Source organism: Anarhichas minor, unplaced genomic scaffold (assembly GCF_050575085.1).
Source record: "Anarhichas minor isolate MPS153535 unplaced genomic scaffold, ASM5057508v1 ptg000058l, whole genome shotgun sequence".
NCBI lineage: Eukaryota > Metazoa > Chordata > Actinopteri > Perciformes > Anarhichadidae > Anarhichas > Anarhichas minor.
The window spans coordinates 13,625,827-13,646,878 of NW_027466504.1; the positions used below are offsets into that span (position 1 = coordinate 13,625,827).

Genomic DNA, 21,052 nt, shown 5'->3' on the forward strand with positions numbered 1-21,052 from the left:
TCTCCACTCATTTCCTGTCAGCGCTCTATACTGTCCACTCACCAATAAAATAAAATGCTCCAAAACAGAGCCATCTCTCGTTCATGCCCGAAGCACCGCGAGCATCTGTGTGGAGGCCAGTGAACCGGGATGAATAAAGGTGAGAGTACAAAATCACCTCAAAACTGATAAATAACGAATCTGCGTCCTCGTGTGTGCACGACACAAATAAAGCGGAGACCCACTTATTAAAAATAAAAAACAGCTCCACGGTGTTGCCAGAGCTAAAAAAACTCCACAGGCTACCTTGAGGGCTGGAAAGAAATCCTCTTATTTCACACTGTCTGACAGTATCATATATATTATGTATCTTAAATCTGATGTTTACAACAAGGGAACTATTTAAACCAAAGACTTTTATGGTTGCACTGTTCCATTAAATGGAAATATCGATTTACACACATTACCCAAATTGAGCCTGACAGATTTAGTATGTTTGGAAACTTTGGGATCTCCCCGAGAATAGAAATAAAGTCCTGCGGGTTTTAAGAAAGTTTGGCTGCGCAGCATGCGTCTGTAAGGATTGTGAAACTGACAATGTTTCAAATTATTATCAAAAGCTTTAAATATCACAAGCCACAAAGAATTTCTTCAACTCAAAAGACTTAAATCTTTTTATCCCACACAGAATCTTTTCTCTTTTGCCCTCTAACTTCACTCGACTCCCCCCCGGGACGGACTGCACATAATTCATCCTGTGTAGGCTGAGGTGATGTATTCTTTTCACGTACAGAGGAAGCTCAATATCCTGTTGCTGCACGGGCTCTAATACCACACTGAGGCAGACTGGCCCCCGGCCTCTCAGGGGCCTGAGTGCTCCCGAAACTAAAGCCACAGGCTCTCTGAGACTGTGACATATGAGGTGTCTGTCTGTGCTTCAGACTCTGCCTGGTACAGTGTCAGTAAAAGCGGGGACTAATGAGGTCCCTCTTTTGAGAGCACGGGGGGGGACTGGTTCTCATTTAAGTGGTAAATATGTTCCAGAGGATCAAGAACTTTTATTGAACACCATTTTCTTTTAAGTCATTGTTGTGAAATGCAATATTTCAAGTTTCACATTTCTCATGAGATCCCTTTTTACAACGCAAAACAATCGGCTCTGGCGTCTATGTTGGATGATTGATGTGTGGCAGCAACTCACCACGAGGAGACGAGAGAAGGAAATAAACATATCAGATGAACTAATTCAAAATCACCCACCAAAAGATACGTTCAAGCTCTGCTGGCATCTCGGTCAAAGGGTCTCCTTTGATGGTGATTCATATAACATCTTCTGTGCAGTAAGTATCTTACAAGCCCCCCATGTTCCTGGTCCTAATTTAGACCTTTCCTCTTTTTATGGACAAGATTTGTTGCTGTGTTGCAACTTTGTAACTTGCAGGCGACTTTCCTTTATACTTGTATCATTATGTCCCGTTATTAGAAGCATCACTTTTAGTTTAGTGAGATCTTTATGGCAAATGACGATAGCTAAGAGATCGGATCAAAGCAATAAGCAAAAAAAACACAAAATAAGGACATTCAAAATCAAAACATGCCATTATCGAAACAGCACCTGTCCGGCAGGTTCCAGAATAACAGAAGCAACACACACACACACACACACACACACACACACACACACACACACACACACACACACCGGTGAGCAGTCAGTGGGAGGTCTGGTCTACCTGTGTGACCCAACAGCGGGCTGATATGCGCTCCTCCTCTCTGCCGCCGTCACTGGCTTCCCTGGAAGCCGAGAGAAACCAGTCGGACGTCCACTGCGTGTCCCGTTCACTCGCTGCAGGATCCAGACGCTCGCGGGTGGAATGCGTGGCAAAACACGGCGTTTATTTGGATTTTGAAAGCGGAGAGCTCTCTTTCAACAAGCGCGTCGTCATTTCTAGCGTGATAGCTTCCCTCTGGAGCCGATAAAAGGCGTTCGAAATGTCTCACCAGCAGCGGCTTGTCCAGCTCTCCGCCGCTTCGCTCGCCGTAGTCTTCGGTCCGGACGAGGAGAGTTTACGCGCCGGCGGAGGGAAACTCAATGCCAATATTACGAGTGGACAGGAGGTTTTTGCGGACTTTAAAGCGCAAAATTTGCGCAGTTCCTGGAATAAGAGACTCGTTAAGGCCATAGCTGAAGTGTACTTTCAGGGATGGATGGAGAACTTAGTGCTTTTCGTTCAAGGGAACGCAAACAACTTGGAGGTGCTGAGAGAAGCGTGGATGCGCAGAGCTCTGAGGTCACCGAAGGGATTTATCATTAAAGCTGTCGGTATGTAACATCGATCCTGTCAATGAACTCTCACCAAAGATAATATAATATGAAACAAACACTGATCGTAACATAACTGTCCATATGCATCTGAAGTCCAGAAAGTTATGAAGCAGGCCGCAATGCAAATATAAGCAAAGTATTACAGGTGGAAATAAAAACACCAAGGTGAACAGCTACCTCAGTCATGCACGAGCATAATGTGTTTTTTCTGTTAGGGGACACTGTAGAGTCACACAACCAGCAACAGTTGTTTACCACAGAGAGGGAAATGTGTGAAAGCCATAAACTCTGAACAACATGGAGCTGGCAGGGTTTAACACCTTTCCTCCTCCTCTGGATTTTCAGAGATTTCAAGACTCGCCTCTAAACTCCTTCCAGTCTGATGTCAAAAGTATTAACCCAAAAGTTGTTCTGTTCATGGTGTCAACAGTAGTTACATTTTAGTGTGTCATGGTCTCTAACTGAAGGTTTGGACAATTATGACCCTCATTTTGTCACTTGTTTCTTGGATGTTTTAATGTGCAGAGGCATCAAACTCCCTCTCAAAACAAAGAATTATATATTTTTTCCCCTCATATTTACATCGCTGGCACAGCCTACCTGGTTTCTCTCCATTCTTCTCATGCAAAACTCCTTGTGGGCATAATTTGAAAAGACTGCATTTTGCTGCGATGAGCAGTGCAAATCATTTTCAACACCACAGGTGTTTATTACCTGAGAGATGCTACTCCTTACATCTCTTATCTCTCTCTCTCAATAGTCTGGTGGGTTTGAGAGGATTGCGCTACTAATCAGCCTCCCATTGTTGTCGACACAGTGATATATTTACCAACGCTTGTTAACGAAGCTCTGTATACCATATAATTACTTCTAATTGCCCCCCTTCTTTGGGCTCCTGTCCTCTGATGTATTTTAAAGCAGCATATAGCTGCACAAAAACAGTGAATGGAAACCTTTTACCACTCCAAAAATAGTGTTAGAGGGAGGTTTTCCAAATGTTGGGAGGATAGTTGAGCTGCAGCAGGTTCCTTTTGGTTTTTGAAACATGGTCGCAGCAACACACCCATTGGCTCCCCATTTGTTCCAGCTGTCTTTGCCTCTGTTTCAGGGTCTGTCTTCCCAATAATGTGCGTCTGTGTTTGGGTGTTACTTTGTCTGGATGCCGCTGTCTACCTGCTGACTTTGTGTCAATACGTCAGCTCTGCCAGGTTGAGCAGTGCACGGACAAGTAGAGGGAGGAATGTGATGTGAAGGGGAGGAAGAGACCACACAAGGGGGAGACCCGGGAGGGCGTGAAGCGGCAGAGGAGGGGGAGGTGAAGGCCGACGTGCCATCCTGCTGTGAGACACTTTCACAAACAAACACCATATGAGCCAAAGGTGATGCTGAGCTTATTGCTATGCACAGTGTCAGCACAAAGCTGCACACAGACATGCATGAGCTCACAGTCGGATGCAAAGGCAGGCGTTGATACCTCAAAAGACTCCTCTTGTTTGAGCTTCACACCAGAAACTTGTAAGCAAACACGTCTGTGTGTGGACATGTTACCTCCTACTCCTCCTTAACAAATCCTTCGCCTCACACTGCAGCAATTTGTATGGAAATTAGCGCTGGCTGGCTGTCAAGAGTCTGCTTTACTGCCTCCTCCCTGAGAATTGGTCAGCAGTGAATCACTGTGCGACCCGCTGCCGACCACCGCTGCTTCTCTGTTACTCAGGATTAATGTCCCTTCGTTTCATGGTCAGTGAGAGACTGTGGAAGTCAGACTCCTAGATTGATATCAGGCATGGACTTGAGGCCATGACATTGTCCTGATATAAATATGTCAGGAAGAAAACAGAAGTGTTATGAGTTATAGGCTGCATTGAATTTCTAACAGCCCTAGGTTCCTTTCCCAGGTCAGAGCCAGGTTGAGACGTGACTTTACTGACATGAGCAGGTTTTTTTTAAAGGGAAGTCAAGGAGCTAGTTTAGAAGATGTTCAGCTAAAATGAACCAGATGTCTTGAGTTGCTTTTAAATAGAGAGACATTGAAGTGGCACAAAGCTTCCAGGCAAACAGACACAATACACTTTGATTAATTTGAGCTACTTCCTCATTGGTCCTCTCTGGTTATCAGTGCTAATAATGGCTTGAGTGAAGACAGATTGTCCCTCCGGGCCTCTGCTGAGGGGAGAATATGCAGAAAAGGTGTTGTGCGGGAGGAGGTGGGGAGGGTTGATGGAGGGAGGGGATGGTGGTGAGGTTAGGCTGAGGTAAACAGACAGGGTGAGGAGTTAGTATGAACAGGCTCCGTTGTTATCCTTGTGGGAATGGGCCCCACTGGTACTGGTGTTGACCTCTCCGCTTTCAACTCATCAACGTGTTTCTCATTCTTTACTTTAAATTATCTCTTCATCCATTTTCTTCCTTTGAACAGCTGTTTACAGAATAATACCGCCGTTCCACCACAAAGTCATTTCATCATTGATGAGTAGTTTTCCTTTTTCTTGCTAAGAGTATATTGATATTCTATATGTTTACATTTACACTGGATGCTCTTAACAATCAGATTTAGATACGGTTGACACAGTAAACCTGTTTGAGCTTACGTGATCATTCTTTCATTATCAGGATGTTATATCCTGCAGGTAACACACAACATGACAAGGAAAATGGGAGAAAATAGTATGTTGGTGTTGTGCCTTAATAAATGTAACTAAATTAAACGTTTCACCACAGTTCGTGGTGCTGCTGTTTGCTCACAGACGCAATACATTTCATCCAGCTCGCTGCTTTTTTACTGCATGTACAGAATAGAAACACCAATAGAAATCAATCTACAAATGAGATGCCACATTGATCAAAATGATTGACGAGTAATCCAGTTCTGTCAAATGGGTCAAATTTACTACGGCTTTGTTTAAATAAACTTATCCAGTTAAGATGGTTTTCGTGTTGCAATAATCAGCATATTGCCTTAAAGGAATTGTTCTATGTTTTGGGCTTATATTGTGCTTGTTCACTATCTCGTCGAGCGTTAAAAGATTTGTACCAGTCTCATGTCTAAGCGTCAGCTATGATAAGATAGTTTAGCATAGAGACTGGAGGCAGGAAACAAACAAGATGAAACATGTTGATTCCTTAAATTTAGCGGTGCTGGTTTTTTAGCTTTGGCAAGAGCCAGGAAGGCTAGCTGTCCAGTCTTTATGTTAAGCTGGATTAATCGCCTGTTGGCTCTAACTCCATAGTTAACAGACGCATGAGAGCGCTGTTGATCTTCTTATCTATCTTAAAACTATTCCTTTATTCATATTTAACTGAAGTCTTATTGTGTATAAAAATGCACAAATCAACAGTCTTGAAAAAAAACCTCATAATTCCCTAAACGACTAAATTTGTTCGTAAAAAACGATCCAGACTCTCCCGTTGAAACCAGAGGCTTCATAACGACCGTTAGCCGGTTCTGCATTATTTAGTCCTGCTATTGTCGCCGCAGCAGGATGAGCTGAAACATTTATACAGAGTCAGCCAGTGGTGTAATGAGGTCTCCTGTATCCCTCACTACATAAAGCTCCGTAAATTGTCCCCGTCCTCTTGGAACATGGACTTGAATGAGTCCTCAGGACACGCCTCTCACTTTCTTCACTTTGCAGAACATACTGGAGGTCTTCCTCTGTGTATTTTAGCAGAACTAAAGCACGACTATGCTGCACATTTAAGCAAAGCTTTCATTTGAAATGGTACGTTTACCAATGGTATGTTAACCCTAACCCACCATACTATGAGGTGGTGCAGCATTCCTGAAATGCTTCATTTGCTCTTGAGATCATTTCCTGAGTTCGTCGGCTCGAGAGCCTCATTTCTGCTCTTTACTTCTCACTTGAAAGTGTTTTTATTTTCATGCAGGGGGGGGGGGGGGTGTCTTCTTTCATGAGGGTATTTTGTCAAAGTCTCAGAGCGCTTCACTAATGGTCATAACTCTTCCAGATGTTACCTTATTAACCATGACACCCCCTTACCAGCTTTAAATGGCCCACCCTGTCCTAACTAAGCAGCACAGGTCAAAGGTTACAACCTCCTTGCTAACAAGCCACCTTGAGGGCAGCCGGCTTCAGAGGGTTTGTTAGAAGGCAAACAAACATCAATACAGCATCCAGGTGTTCTTCACTCGCTGGTCCGTTCAGCTTCTGTTAGTGGTTTCAGTGGTTCCAAACTTTCTTTGTCTGACTTGTCATTTTTCAATAAACTGGATGTTGTTTAACACTGTTGATTATATATTAGCGTATGTTGTTGCAGTACTTTTGTTCACACTATGGAATCATCAATGTTGAGGTCCAATACCAGAGCAACAAAAGCGGGTATTTTTTCAATATTTTTAACTATTTAATTGTTTATTAATGACTTTAAGCATTAAATTATTATTGTCATTATTCACTTTTAACATTGTCAGTCATGTATCCATTACTTTTAGCTAATGTAACTTCTTTGAACTTCTCTGCTCACTTGCCAACTGTTTTCATACACTTTTCTTAGAATAATGGCATACCAGTTTGTAATACCATTCGGCTGTTTATTTTCCTATCCTTTCAAATGGGGATATATTTTAATTAAGTCGCAATTTCTGTATTTTAGTTGAGATAGTTGAACTTTCCTTGTACCCCGTGGCAACTGTATGAGTGCCCTCTGGGGTACATTACCGTCTGAGCTGCTCTCAGTAATAATAATAACGGTGAAAGATAATCACTCTCCGGCTCCCTCGACACTAATAGTATGACATTAAGCTGTTACACAAAATATATGCTGCTGTTTTTCAGGCTGAAAATGATGAAGAGTCTGTATTATGACTGCGGTTGGTTCAATCTTTTTCCCGCAAGAAGAGGTGAAATGTTCCTGGAAACCATAAACCCAATCTACTACTTGTCTTGTTGTTGAATGGTCGATCAAAGAACATCTAATTTATACTAAATAAACAGTTGACTGGGGATTAATTAAACCATAACATGAAAGGTTTTGACTTCATGTCATTTAAAGAAAAGCAGCCTCTGTGACTTGTGCAACTTTGTTTGAAGTTTTAAATTGCTTTTCAAATTGCATTGTTGGTATAAGTTAATTAGGCTGCATTGTTATAAAACAAGAATCACTTGTATTATCTTTCACTGTGCCAGTGCTAAGAGTATGTCCCTGCATTCATCTCAGAAGTCTTTCTATTTTCTGCACTTGTAAAAGATGGTTTAGTAAAGATATGAGATCCTATATGAGGATACTTTGACCTCTATTCTCAGGCATCCTCAGTGCCCACACATGCGTGAGACGAAACGTGTGCGAGCATGCCTCTCAGCACATCATTTGTCAGCTACATCCTCTCCCATCGAGCAGGAAGCTCACCCCTGGTGCGAATCAGGCATATCGGCCTCTTTATCGACCCCGATTGTGGGCTCACCCGTAGCGGCGGTGTGGAGCGAAGCCAACAACAACAGTGGAGGAGTTCCTCTGTATCCCTCGGCTTACACACCCTGTCAGCGGCCGCTTGAGTTTCCCTTGTGGGATTTTCTCATCATTCACTCTCTGGTCAGACAAATGAGTCGACACAGAAGTAAGGCCATATTGCACTACATTTGGTATTACTATTACTCTTCAGTTTCCTGACAGGATGTTTTCTTTGCTTCATTTAGCATTGATAAATGCAATGGTATGCTAACATAGGGTCTGTGATAGCAAAGTGCTGTGTTTTTGTATTTCAGGAGTGAAAGATTAGTGAGCTGTGTGCTGACCAGTTGCAGGGCATTAAAAAGCGATTGATCATATGGCAGACACTGGACGGGAGCTCTGCTCTAAATGCTGGGATAACAAACACAGGAATCTGCTGCACCTCGAGCTCGGTTAAATAAGAGGAAATAGGTTTCATCTGCAACCAAGGACTGCCTTCCCTCTTGATTTTAACGGGTGTCGAACTGCTGGAAACCCTCTTAGATTGTGTGTGTGTATGTTTTTGTGGCAGGGTGTCAGTGGGGAAAAGCCACATGGGTAGAGTGGGGTTAAAATACCTGGATCTTTGAGACAAAACTGGGGAAACTAGAGGCGCCTCCCTATTAATGTGTTTAGTGTAGAATCAAGTGTTCAAGCATAATTTAGTTTATAATTTACTAATTTACTTTGGGCAGTTGGAGAACATGAGCGGTCATCTATGCCCCTCAATGGAAAAAATATTATTTTAACAATGTACTGATCTGTCTATTTAAATTAGGTATTAAAATGCCACTTTGCTTCCTGGTAGAATTTATGGCCTGACACAATTTATTCAGTTTGTGCAGGAGTAATAAATTACACTTATGATTTTGAATTCCTCATTGAGGAAATGTATTTACTTTGAATGCAAGCCAGTCAGAGTGGTCAGCATAACATCTGGACAAATCACAGACTTTTCTCTTGTCTTGTTTATAGAATAAATTACAAAGTGATTTAATGTCAGTTTACTATTTCTATTGCTCTGAACGAACTCTTCAGAGTCTGAAAAAGTAACCCTTGTGATGTCATGCAGGGTATTGTTTTATACAAGGCACTAAAAGTCAGGATATCACAACCTCTGTGGAAATCATTTTGACCATTTGTCTTTAATCTTTCTGCAAGTCCCATAGCACTAATCTCTGGAGTATCCCTAAAACTGAGCGTCTGCTATTAAGATGAAGTGTTAGGCTCAGCCTCAAATCCATTATTTCTAGAATCAAGCTGAGATGAAGTAGTTACTCAGGAGATCAGGACAAATCTGGCACGAGGGGAGGCAGAGGACGTGGATATAGTTTCTATACAGAAATGTGAAAAACATGGACGTTAAAGAACAAAGAAAAGGTGATGTGGTGCACTTTTGAAGGCCTTGGACTCTCCAGCCTTCTGGCAGAAACGACACTGGCAGACTGTGGGATGATGTCCATGTTCACGAGCAGACGATAGCCAGATATGTCGGGGTGTGACCCATCAAGTCTGAAGAGGTATGACGTAAAAAGATCGAAAAAGAAAGCGTTGTGCTTTAAATCCCGTCTGCTGGTACTACCATGTGTTGGACATGTTACACAGAGCACTTTGGGCTGTGCTATAAAATACAGGCCTTCTGTTGAACACCTGCTCAGGTGTATTTCCTTTTTCACAAGAACATGATAACAGGGTTTTTGCACACTAGTTCAGTACCAGCTCATTTCATTTTTTTCGGCATGAGCTGCTAGTCAAATCGGTCTCACCGGGAATCAGATGGTAAGAACATTATTTAATGTCGTTACAGCTGCAGGGATTTTCATCCAAGATGTGTGGTGACCAACTATGTGAGCGTAGTAAAGCTCTGTGAATGCCGGGTTGAGAAGCTTAGTCACACCCTGTTTATGCTGTCTTGCCAACATATGTTAAATGTCAAAGGGTTGGTTTGGCAAAGCGAGTCCCAGGGCTCTATAGCTGGATAATAGAAACCCATATTACACTCCTGCTGCTGGTTCTTCCTTTTCTTTTTCTTTGTATTGCATGTGGCAGGTCGCTGCCAGACTAAAGGTTTCTATGGGGATGTGAGTCAACACAAAGCCTGACTGTGTTTCTCCTCGTCGCTCAAAGTTTTAGCTCATGAATCCTCTTTAGTCGTGGTGTTTTGACTTTTCGTCCTGTGTGTTTCTCTGCAGAATAATGACCACGGTTCACTTTAGGTGCAGCTTTTAAAAGTTAGCGTTAACATCCCGACAACTAGGTTTAAATTAGCTTAAATAATGCCGAAGCTTCTCTAGGTTGTAGTTAAAGACATTTTCTCAAACACTGATTGCAAAGAGGGCACAGTCCAAATGTACTCTTATCCTCCTCCTACTTCAATGCTTCACTTAATATTCAAGAACAAGTGCTATGAGATACTGAACTGTCAGTGGGTCAGATTGAACATTTACCGAATGCCTGCAAGTGTGTTCAGAGAGGAAGGACAGGAAAGAGCAGTGTTGTTAGACTGGGCGAGGTTTGGTTGTTGGGACGTTCGGGCTGTGATTGCACTCTGAAGGGATCTTTTCACTCAGTTTATTGGGCCATTTAACAGCAACGCCCACTTCTGTGTCTTCTATGGGAGTGAGAGACACAAACTCGTAAAGCACTTTTAAAAAGTGTGATGCGCACACACACACACACACTCGAGAAGGGGAGGGCGGGGATGTGGAGGCCTGTTAGACCAAGAAACCCGAAACAAAGCAAAGTGGTCGTGGGACTGGGAGGCAGTCACGACATAAATTACAGTTGGCATCTCTTCCCGTTACTCTAAATCTGACTGTATGAATGTTTGACATTGTCTCACCAGAGACTTAACTGTAAATTCACTGAAGCGTGTTCCTCACAAGGTCTCAGTCGATGGGAGACGGGGGGGGGATTTTGCAGTTTGGGCAGGCCTCAAGTTCATGTTGAATGCCGTGCAGTGTGTCCTTAATGAGGGAGAGAGAAGATTAGCCTGTTTGCTAACTGGGGCTCTAAGATTAGACGATACCAGGATGAGATAAGATGGTGTGTGTCTGTGAGTGTGTGTTTCAGGAAAGGCCATGGAGTGGGGGGTTGTGGCAACGAGCCTGATGTTTCAGTTAGATTTGACCTGTGATAGCAGGAAGGTGAAAGGTCAAGGATGAGATTCAGTCACAAGTTGTGCAACCTTCTGTCTTGCTTTTGCGTCTGGTCTCCCATCAAGGCATGAGTTTAAATCATGTCTGTCACAATATGTAGATGCATGGAATGATCTTCCCGCTCAGAGCAGCAGGGTGCAGCTAATGGAAGGTCTACAGTGGGTTCTGTATGGTGTGGTGTGCTAGTATTTTCTTCCAAGAGACTGGAGGTAATGCAATCACGTCTGAAATGGGACTCATGTGGCCGGCTAACAACGGAGCCATGTGAACACATGTGGCATTGATCAGTGTCAGCAGCCAAAGGGATCTCAGCGGGGATCGAAGAGAGAAGGTCTCTGTCATTCATCTCCACAATCTGAGCAGTCAACTTCAGGCGTTTTTCATTTTCATCCCCCAGGCAGCAAGTTATTCTCACGAGTGTACGTCATTGAAAGAAAATGCAAGTTGTTCACTCTACGTGGAGCAGAAAGCGTAGTGTGGGCTTTGTCGCTTTGTTATGGCGAATGCCATTAAAGTAGAAAATCAGACTTGTTATATAGAGTTGCAATGCTCTCTTTTAATCTAAATTGGCATGTGAAGTACGCATGAGGCCATTGGTTCTCGCTGAGATACTTTGGATTCCATTTTGGAGGTCATGGGATGACATATGGGATAAAAAAATAATATAAAGAATAATATCTGTACTCGTGATGATTAAAATTAAACAACCCTGAATGGAAAAAAACATATTTCCTCTCTGAGTTTTAATGCTTGTGATGGTGGGTCACAAGGAATTTCTTTACTCCAGCACGATGAAAAGCACGATACTAAACTTAGTATCGTGCTTTCATAACATTTGGGGACATGCAAGAAACAATCTGTTCAGCAGAGGCTGAACAGAAATCCTGACTTTTAGTCCCAAATGTGGGTTAAGCTCCATAAACGTCAGATCCTATAATGCAAGGCAGTGGCCTCTTTCATTGCAGTTAGGTTATGCTCGGAAAAAAACTAGTTCGTTTGACGCGTTGTCGACCACGTCGGAACCCAAAGGCAGAGTGAAAAGCTGATCATAGAGAGGTGAAGTACCTCCTCTACCGGTGTTCCCTATTGGACCTTATTTTGCAAGTAATATAGCCGTAGTCAATGTCGAGAGACAAATCATTTTTTGAGCCCGTTTGAAATTGACATCTCATGTGTAATTCCTGGCACAATTCAAAGATAATTTTGCATCATTTAGTTTTGTGTGCTGCTGCTGAGTGAACTACATCTATTTAGAGTCACAATATGCGTCACCAACACTAGCTAGCTAGGAAACGTAACTATGTTACACACCCAAATATTAACTTTATCCAGCGCCTTCTGGTATCTTTGTCTGCCGGGAAGCAAAAGAGCACTTAAGACCCATTGATCCAATGAGTACGTCCAGGTACGAAACACTGAGCTTCAGAGAGAGACTTCACTTACACAACTTTTAGGGTGTGTAGTCTTATACTTTATGACAGACTGTGACTTTCTTAATGTGCTGAATACATTTTTACATCACAAACAGCTCATGTGAAATTCATGGCATTATTCAAACAGGATCAAAAAAACGATTTGTCATCGTTGACTACTGTCCCATGGTGGTCCACCGTAAGGGGAGGGACGTTAGTTTGTAAAGAGGGGGAGACGCAATATTGTTTGTATATAAAGGTGCATATTCTCCTGGTCTCCTTACACAACTGTTTTCACAGGCTGAGTAGGACGAACCATTATGAGGGAACAGACTGTGACGTGTAAAATTGGTGGAATGCCCCTTTAAGTGGTTTCATTGAACTGCTGCCCATTTTATGTTGGTTTAGTCTCGTCTGCTGTTTGACTGCCGAGCGGGGTTTTGTTGCCATGGCCACCGGCAGGGTATTCATGCTGTGTATGACAATGAGTGCGATGTCGGTGGCCCGGTCTTAGATTACAGGAAAACAGAGGTCTGTTCCCCGCGGAGAGAAGATAGTTACAACGGTGAGCGGTCACGCCTGCTAATGTTAGACTCAATAAACACTAGTTCTCTGCCGGGCCCATCCTACACAAAGAAACTGCTGTAGGTGTATTTTTTCCCTTCTGTCTCACACCTACATTGTCAGTCTCACTTTTCTGTTCTCAGTGCTGCTATCAGACCATAATACATTGAAGGGCATGTGAGGAACATGCTGTTGCTCCATTAACTCCATTTAGAGTATATGTCACGTTAGCAGGTGTCCGACAGGATATCCTTCTCTGAACCAGGACGTAGTCCGAGAGGACAACACTCTGTTTACCCAAACTGCATCTGGGCAAAGATATCTAGGAAGTCACTTTAAAGAGGTAGTGATTACTTAATTGATTCCCTGGGATTAATAACCTACGCCCCCTCTTCTGACCCTATCATGTCCTTTCGACTGTTGACAGTGGTTATAAGCGGTTGCTATGTGGACAGCCTGCCAGACATTCCTATAGGAAGTTAACAACAATGAGTAGCTAAGTCTGCAGCACTAATTCACTGCCCAGGGAGACTGCTATTGAGATATCCGCTCTGAGGTTTAGTCAGATTATCGTCTTCTGTCGGAGCCGGGGGATACCAGATGGCTTGTTTTTTTACAGTCCCACCGTGTGCAATAGGATCAGTTTTACAAAGAAAGACCCCCGTCTGTGAGACTTATGAGCCTTAAGTGAGCTCACTGTGCCGATAATTGTTTTTTTACTGACTTTGCTTGACATAGTCCTCACTGACGATAAAACCTTTTCAATTTAAGTAAAACACTTATTGAGTAGCAGCTTGATCAGAATATTTCCTGTGCATCGCACAGGTTCCCTCAACAAAAAGCCAATGGGATAAACTCTGTGGCAAACAAAGGTTTATGACACTTATACGTTTTCTTCAGAAAGATAACTTTCACCGATTTAATGATTGTTGAGTGTAAATGCAATCGGCAGAAGTAAAAAGCTAACGTTATAAACAAACTACAGCTGGGTTACATGATCGCGAGTACAACGAGGCTGCGAAGGCGGACGAGTCGGTGTGATGACGTAGGAGTCTCATTTAGCCACCTGTTAGCAACCGTATATTTTAAGAATTTACTGACTTATTTTATATCTTAGAACAAAACATTAAAATCTCATAAACTTGTTTAACCACAGACCTTATTTCAGGTATCTTAAAAAACTCCATTGACTCATTCCTGCACCGCTCTATTGGGACTTTTAGTTTAATTGTGCGGGTAAAAGTCCAGTATATTTGCCTCTCTCTCTCCCCTAATTAGTTTTATTGTGATTGTCTGTTTCATGTCAAAGGCTCAGCTGGACAGGCAATAACTGATAACTTATGACCGTTGAAATCAAATATACAGTTAGTTTATTACAACTTACTTTTTGTGAGTCAAATCTGGAAACACTGTGTGTGCCGCACCGAAGCGGTGCTGTATGTGTTTGGTAAGTATGTGTTCTGTCATTCTTTACCGTGGCAGATATTTGATCAGTTGTTTGTTTCCCTTGCCTTGGACATAAGTGGTTCAAGTGTGAGGGTTGTAAATGTTTAGTTTACGTCAAGTAAAGTGTGAGCTGGGCAGTGTTTTCGTTGAATGTTGAATGGTTGATGGGAGAATTGCTCGCAGTCACACGCTCCTCATGTTTAAGCCTAATTCACACATGTATACACAAAGTGTTGTTGTCAGCACAACTGGAAGCCTGAAATCGCATGGGCAAAACAAAAACAAGTTAGAGTCCCAACTGGCTATATAGTGGAGTTCAAGTTACGTGTGTGGCATTTTTTGCCTTGTGCTTGCACTAAAGTTGAATTAGATCCTCTTGATGGTCAATAAAATACAGCAGACGAGGACTGTTTGTGTCATCTCCCTTCTTTCGCCCATTATGCTCCTTTAGGTGTAGCTGATTAACCAAAACCAATTTTCCAGTCCCGTGGGTAAGGTCATGTCCATGCCCCTTGTGTCTGCTCGTCATATGAAGGGAGTTTGTGTTAACCCAACCCAGATGCTAATCATTCATCAGCAGGGGGAACTGCTTTGCTTTGGTGCTTTCATTGAGCTCACTTCTCATTAGTAAACATCACTCTTTGTGTTCTGTATGTAGTGTGTTTTTGTAGAGAATTAGTCAAAAAGGCAGACATCTGTGTCAGTATTTCAAATCATAATAAGCTTTGTAGAAGAAATAACTGTTTCTTAAAGGTAAAATGTTCTCATTTTCTCTTTTACATTGTCGCTCAGGGGTTCGTAATGCGTTCCTGGGGATCCCACTGTTGATGCTCAGCAAACGAAACCCCCATTCACATTCTTATCCTATAACCATAACATCAACCATATCTAATCTTAACCTAAACACAAACATTTGGACTATAACTAACCACCTAAAGGCTTATATCTGACAATAAACATTTCTAAAGTTACGCAGGCCAGTAACTGCGCCGTTTGTCGGAAATGTTTCTTCTTTCCTTTCAGTGATGCAGGTTGAACGGAAGAAGTCAGTTGTCACTTGTAGAAGAAGGAACTCTGTTTAATAAAGAAAAGATACATTTTCCTATACTTGTGCTATTAGTTCCTCTTTTCTCTGAACGAAATGACTACTATAACTGATGAGTAGAGACTTTCAAGGTAACCAATTGTTTGGATACAACTGTTTTAAAGTCCACGTTCAGTTTTAAAGTCCTATCCTGTTAACGGGTTGTAGAAGAGTCTTTATGGCACTACTATCTTAACCCTCCTGCTCTCTACACTATAGGCTTTACACACACACACACACACACACACACACACACACAAAAACATTTCCTCGAAGAAACTTAACCACTGTATGTTGTTTCAATTACGTTTCTCCATGTGTGAAACTGCTGATTGTTTTTGATACTGAAATGAAATGTTTCTAAAATGTCTGGTTGTCTTTAAAAGCAGCTTAGTTTTATGATTTGAAAGCCTTGTGGCTTTAATGGACCCCCACAGTTTGCGTGTCAGAGGAACACTGTCAGTCTGCAGCGTTGTGCAGATTGGTGGGATTTGGATGTGGAGTACACACATATACAGAATGATTCATAATATTTTTATAGCCATAAGACAAATGTTTCCAAGGCTGTCCGTGTCATTCTTCCGAGTCTCTCTCACTTTCAGTAACATGTTTGTCTCAGGGCACCCTCTAGACGTGTAGGGCCGTATGATATCGGATCAGCCCGGCAGTCAGACCTGTGGTCATTTCTGTGGGAGTAATGGAATTCCGTGGTCTTTCCCAGTCCTGATGGAATTTCAAAAGCAGTCAGGCATGGTTCATATAACTCGCATAAATAGACCACATCGGTCATGATTTAGAAGGTGGTTAGGAGAGGAACGCAACTTCAGTGCTTTGAGTTGTTTTCACTGGCTGCACAAGTCAGAGAGGGAGTCCTCTCAAACCCAGGTGTGTTTGTGTATGTTTACTGCAGCAGGCCCACCTGTTTCACTCAATAATCTGCTGGTGTGTGTGTGTGTGTGTGTGTTTTTCAGGTGACCTGTCTCCGGTGCAGATGTCCCCTGTCCCCCAGTCCCAGTTCATTCCCTTGGCTGAGGTGTTGTGCTCAGTCATCTCAGATATGAACTCCTCTCAAATCACCGTCAACCAGGAAGCACTTATCAATTACATGAGCAAAGCCCACCCAGGTAATCCATAAAATATCACCTCGTTTTGCTTGTTAAAGGGATGTTTAGACATTTTTGTAAATGCGCTGTTAGGGTATTCGCTCCTATATCTGTTCGTTAGCTATCGCCATCAGCTGGTTTGCTTAGATTAGTAAAAGGACTGGAGACAGGCAAGGAGAGATAAAATATCGTCATGATAACATATCGTTCAAGTTACACACAATGTGTCCCTTTGCTTGTCTTTTGTCCATAACGCTCTTTTCTCTTTATGTGTCTCAGGGATAACCATCCCGACTCAGGACATCCTCTACAATGCTCTAGGCAATCTGATCAAGGATCGCAAAATTTACCATACAGGCGAGGGCTACTTCATCGTCACGCCTCAGACCTATTTCATCACCAACAACATGGTCCGAGAGAAGAGCTGGTGGACTTCTGGTTCAGCAGACGACCCTCCCTCACCTCCTCCCATTACTTACCTATTGAGCAACGATGCTTGTGTTGACAGCACTCAAACGCAGCCAGCGGCGCACTGCAAGTCTTGCAGCTGCTTCAGCCCTCCGCAAACATCCACCAATATCGCCTCCACTGCTGTAACAGCCACCGTCCCTCCCTCCACTGTCCCAGACCAGCATTCTGTCTCTTTCTCCGTCAGTGAATGTACAGGCAAGAGCTTAAAGTGGCCCCGAACGTTAGATCACAAACCCACCGTGCAGCATCAGTCCACCTCCACAGCTGCAGATTGTCACGCAAGTGAGATCAGCAAAACTACAGCCACTACTAACGCCACTGGCCGCAAAGAAAAAGACAGCAAACCGGGGAGGAAGTTTGGTCTCAATTTGTTCCGAAGGAATGGAGGTAAGAAGGAGAAACCGAAGAAGGAGTACACATCATTTTCAGCCCAGTTCCCTCCAGAGGAGTGGCCAGTAAGAGACGAGGAGGACCTGAACAACTTGCCCCGTGACCTGGAGCATGCCATCATCAAACGCATCAACCCTGAACTGACTGTGGACAACTTGACACGCCACACGGTCTTAATGAAGAAGATGGAGGAGAGAAGGGAAAGAGGGGCAGACAGAGTGTTGGACAGGGGTCTGGATAAAGACGATAAGGGAGTAGACAAGGGAATGTCTACTGAGATCCTAGCAAAACCCAGGCATCATCACTCCTCTAAGGCAGGAAAAAGATCTGCTCAGAAGACCTCTCGCAGCAAAAGGAGGGCCCATTCCTCCAGAGAGAAGCAGAAGGAAAAGGAGAAGGAGAGGGTAAAGAGTAAGGCTCCCATATGTGCGGATAATTATCCAGAGGGGGAGGATTTGATCCCTTCTCGGCTCAGAGTGGAAATCCCTGTTGATGAACAAGATCAAGTGGAAGAAGGTGGAGCTGTTGAGGGGAAATCTCTTTATAAGAAACGCATTGAAAACCCTTTCCAGACTCATCCAGTCAAAGAAGCTGAGCCCATTATTCCTGCCACCAGCAACAAAGAGCATAGAAGGCGAGAGGTGAAAGAGGGCAAGGTTCCAGGGCCAGGGAGGAAGGATCGAACGTCTCACCGCTCCAAATCCTGGGACCCCCATCGGGCCAAAGTGATCACAGCAGATGGAGAGCATGCAGGGAAATCCCCTACATCTGAGGACAGGTACAGCTGTGTCCATGAGAGGGACCTTACTGCTGACCATTTAATCCAAGCAGACATCAAGATCAACAGTGAGCTGCCCCTGGACTACAGCTCAGCCTACCCACAGAGCAGTACGCTTCGGATAGACGACAAGATCCGACATCAGAGGGAGGTAAACGGCAAGGAGAGCTGGGAGAGAGAAGGCGAAAATGGGCATTTTCAGGAGGCCCAATACAACGGTGTACCGGACCACAGCCAAGCTATAGATGACAGCCTCTCTAATATCCAACAATACTCTAATACTAACGCCATTCTCCCTACCCATTCCTATGAGCGTGTCATAAACCACTCTTATGAGCCGACTCCGCCCTGGCTCAAGCCCTCTTTACAGCGGAAACACTCCCTCAGACTCTCCAACCCACAAAGGGATGATACTCAGAGGCCAGAGTTCTCTTCACACCAGCAGGCCTGTGAAACTACAGCAGCTACCCAGGAACAACGGGAGATAAGACCCGTCACTATTAGTAAAGGAGAGCCAAGGACCATGAGCCAGGGAGAAAGGCCAGAACTGATAGCTGACAGCCCTCCCTCAATAACAGACACTGACGGCTTTACAGAAGACGACTATCGGCTCTATCAGAGAGCGGGAGAGCAGGAGGATGAGGATGCCTGCAGCTCCTTGTGTCTGAATGAGGAGGAGATCATCGATGCTGCAAATGCGTACCGTACAGGCGTAGTGGACTACCATGGCCACCAGTTGGTTTACCATGACCATGAATCTGATTTGCAATATCAGGGGCCCCGCCGGCACTATTATAATTCCAACTTTCACCAAACACAAGTCGCTTCGACACAAGATTCAAGGGACAGCACTTTCACAGATCTCATGCCCCCACCAACCCAGAGGGAAGCTTCCCTCAGCCCCACCAGACCTGGAGAGACTGGCTGGAGACTCCATCATCGCTGTCAGAGAACCAGATCGCCAGGGGCCCAAAGTGAATCCAGCCCTCGACGAGGCACATTGATCCAGGTGGAGAGACGCCATGTGGATTGTCCCGAGCGATCTGAAGTTGCAGACGGTAGCATCTTTGACTACTGCCAGACCAGTGAGATAGATTCAGACACAGAGACTGTCCGTAAATCGGCTGATGAGGGCGACGGTGAATCTGCTCACTGGGCCGCTGAGGTGGAGGTGGTGCAGGCGGATGAGCTTGATGAGACGGGTGTTCCTCAGACCCAGAGGGGCGTTCTGAGCATGCCCAGTGGAGCCAGAGGGGCAGAGATTGGGGAAGCGGTGGAAATAGGAGAGAACCAGAGCATCACAGGGGACAGTGGTATAGATTCTCCTCGGTGAGTGCCTCTTTTTAAAGTTGTTCACTTTAGCTGCAATAAGATACTGTGATATTGTGTTTCCGTTTCATTATAGCTTACTTTGAGACCAGGGTAATCTTTTCAAAGCCATTGAACTTACTGAAAGTTAGACAGCTAACACAGACGGAGACTGATGAAAAGGTTTTATGAAGAGAAAAAAAGGTCCGAATCCAGATCCACATTCTCTTCAGGCCAGTTTTTATCAGTTTTCACACCTTAAGCTCTGGTCTTATCTCTCCGACTGTGAGCCCATACCGGACTCAATCCCATAAGATTCTGGAGGAGCTTTCGAGCTAACTCCAAAATAAACACTGTACTGAGGTTAGTTAACCTCTGGGTTACATGTCTGTGATTGGCCTTATTCCCAATTTGTGTTTTTTCCTTTTAAAGTAAGCTGAACAAACACCTTGTGACCAATCATAGCATGCAGTATTTGGACAGGAGGGAGTCATTTAGATAATTATGTGTAATTGCTGTGCAGCACTTAAATGATCACGTTATAATCAAAGAGGAAGAAAAGACTTCTTTTCTTTCACTGAACTCGCTGTGCCCCCTGATATGTGTGTGGACAGATGTGGTGCGTGAACACGTCACCTAATTCAAATAGCATATTTATAGAAGATATCAACCTCATGCCCCCTTTCTCCCCCTGCAGGACCCGCGTCAGCCTGGCCTCCACTAACACTGTCATTCTGGAGGGTCTCAAGAGGAGAGGCTTTTTACAAAACTTGGAGAAACTGCATTCAAAGAGCAGCGTCATTCGGCCGCAGAGCTCCCTGCTACAGCTAACTCCTGTCATGAACGTATAGCGGGCTGCCGAAGCTTTGTGTGGCAGCTGACAGATCTCTTCACGTAGCTCAGCGTGAAAAGGCCAAAACCTGGACTGGAACTGGACTCTCCAGTTCTATGCAACTGCAAGGTCAGAAACATATCCAATAAGGAGGGTTCGCACTTTGTTGCCTACCTCCACATATGGATACCTATTAAAACAGGGGTCTGTGTACAGATGTACAGTATACATATATATATATGTCTTTTTGTAAATAATACAAAAGGTAATACACTATGATCTATCCATTCATGGACTTCCTTTATGTATGTGCCGTTAAATGCATGGTGTATTGACAGCATTGTGTATTTTGTTATATTTTTTTGCATATGTACAGTTTTCCTTCTCTACATGCCTCATTAGTTAAAATGTTCAAAGCAGCAATAGCATCTCCTAGTTTCCCTTTTTTTCTCTTGTCATATAGCAATTATCACAAATAAAATTGTATATGTCAACTAAGGTTTTCTCTTGTGTCATGTTATTGCTCCCTATAAAACATTTAATATCAACAGAAGAGGAGTACCTGCAATGATTTAAGCAAAGAAAATTGAAGATTATACGTTGGCCATGAGAGTTAAGACACATCGCGAATTAAGAAAGCCGGTGCAAATAGACTCAGCTCAAACAAATGAAGACATCTTCACCTATTTGACAACACATGCGCAGCATTTAGCATTTTTTTTTCAATTTCATGTGTTTTAACTTGCAGTGCTT

At 43.6% G+C, this 21,052-nt stretch overlaps 1 protein-coding gene across 1 annotated transcript; it reads left to right on the top strand.

Moving 5' to 3' along the window:
* Nucleotides 1–1,956: 1,956 nt before the first annotated feature.
* stox1 (storkhead box 1) lies at nt 1,957–20,748 on the top strand. Its single transcript, XM_076077424.1, has 4 exons — nt 1,957–2,302; nt 16,389–16,541; nt 16,800–19,488; nt 20,165–20,748. The coding sequence occupies exons 1-4, from the start codon at nt 1,972–1,974 to the stop codon at nt 20,316–20,318; spliced, it is 3,327 nt and encodes a 1,108-aa protein (XP_075933539.1). The 5' UTR covers nt 1,957–1,971; the 3' UTR covers nt 20,319–20,748.
* Nucleotides 20,749–21,052: the final 304 nt, after the last annotated feature.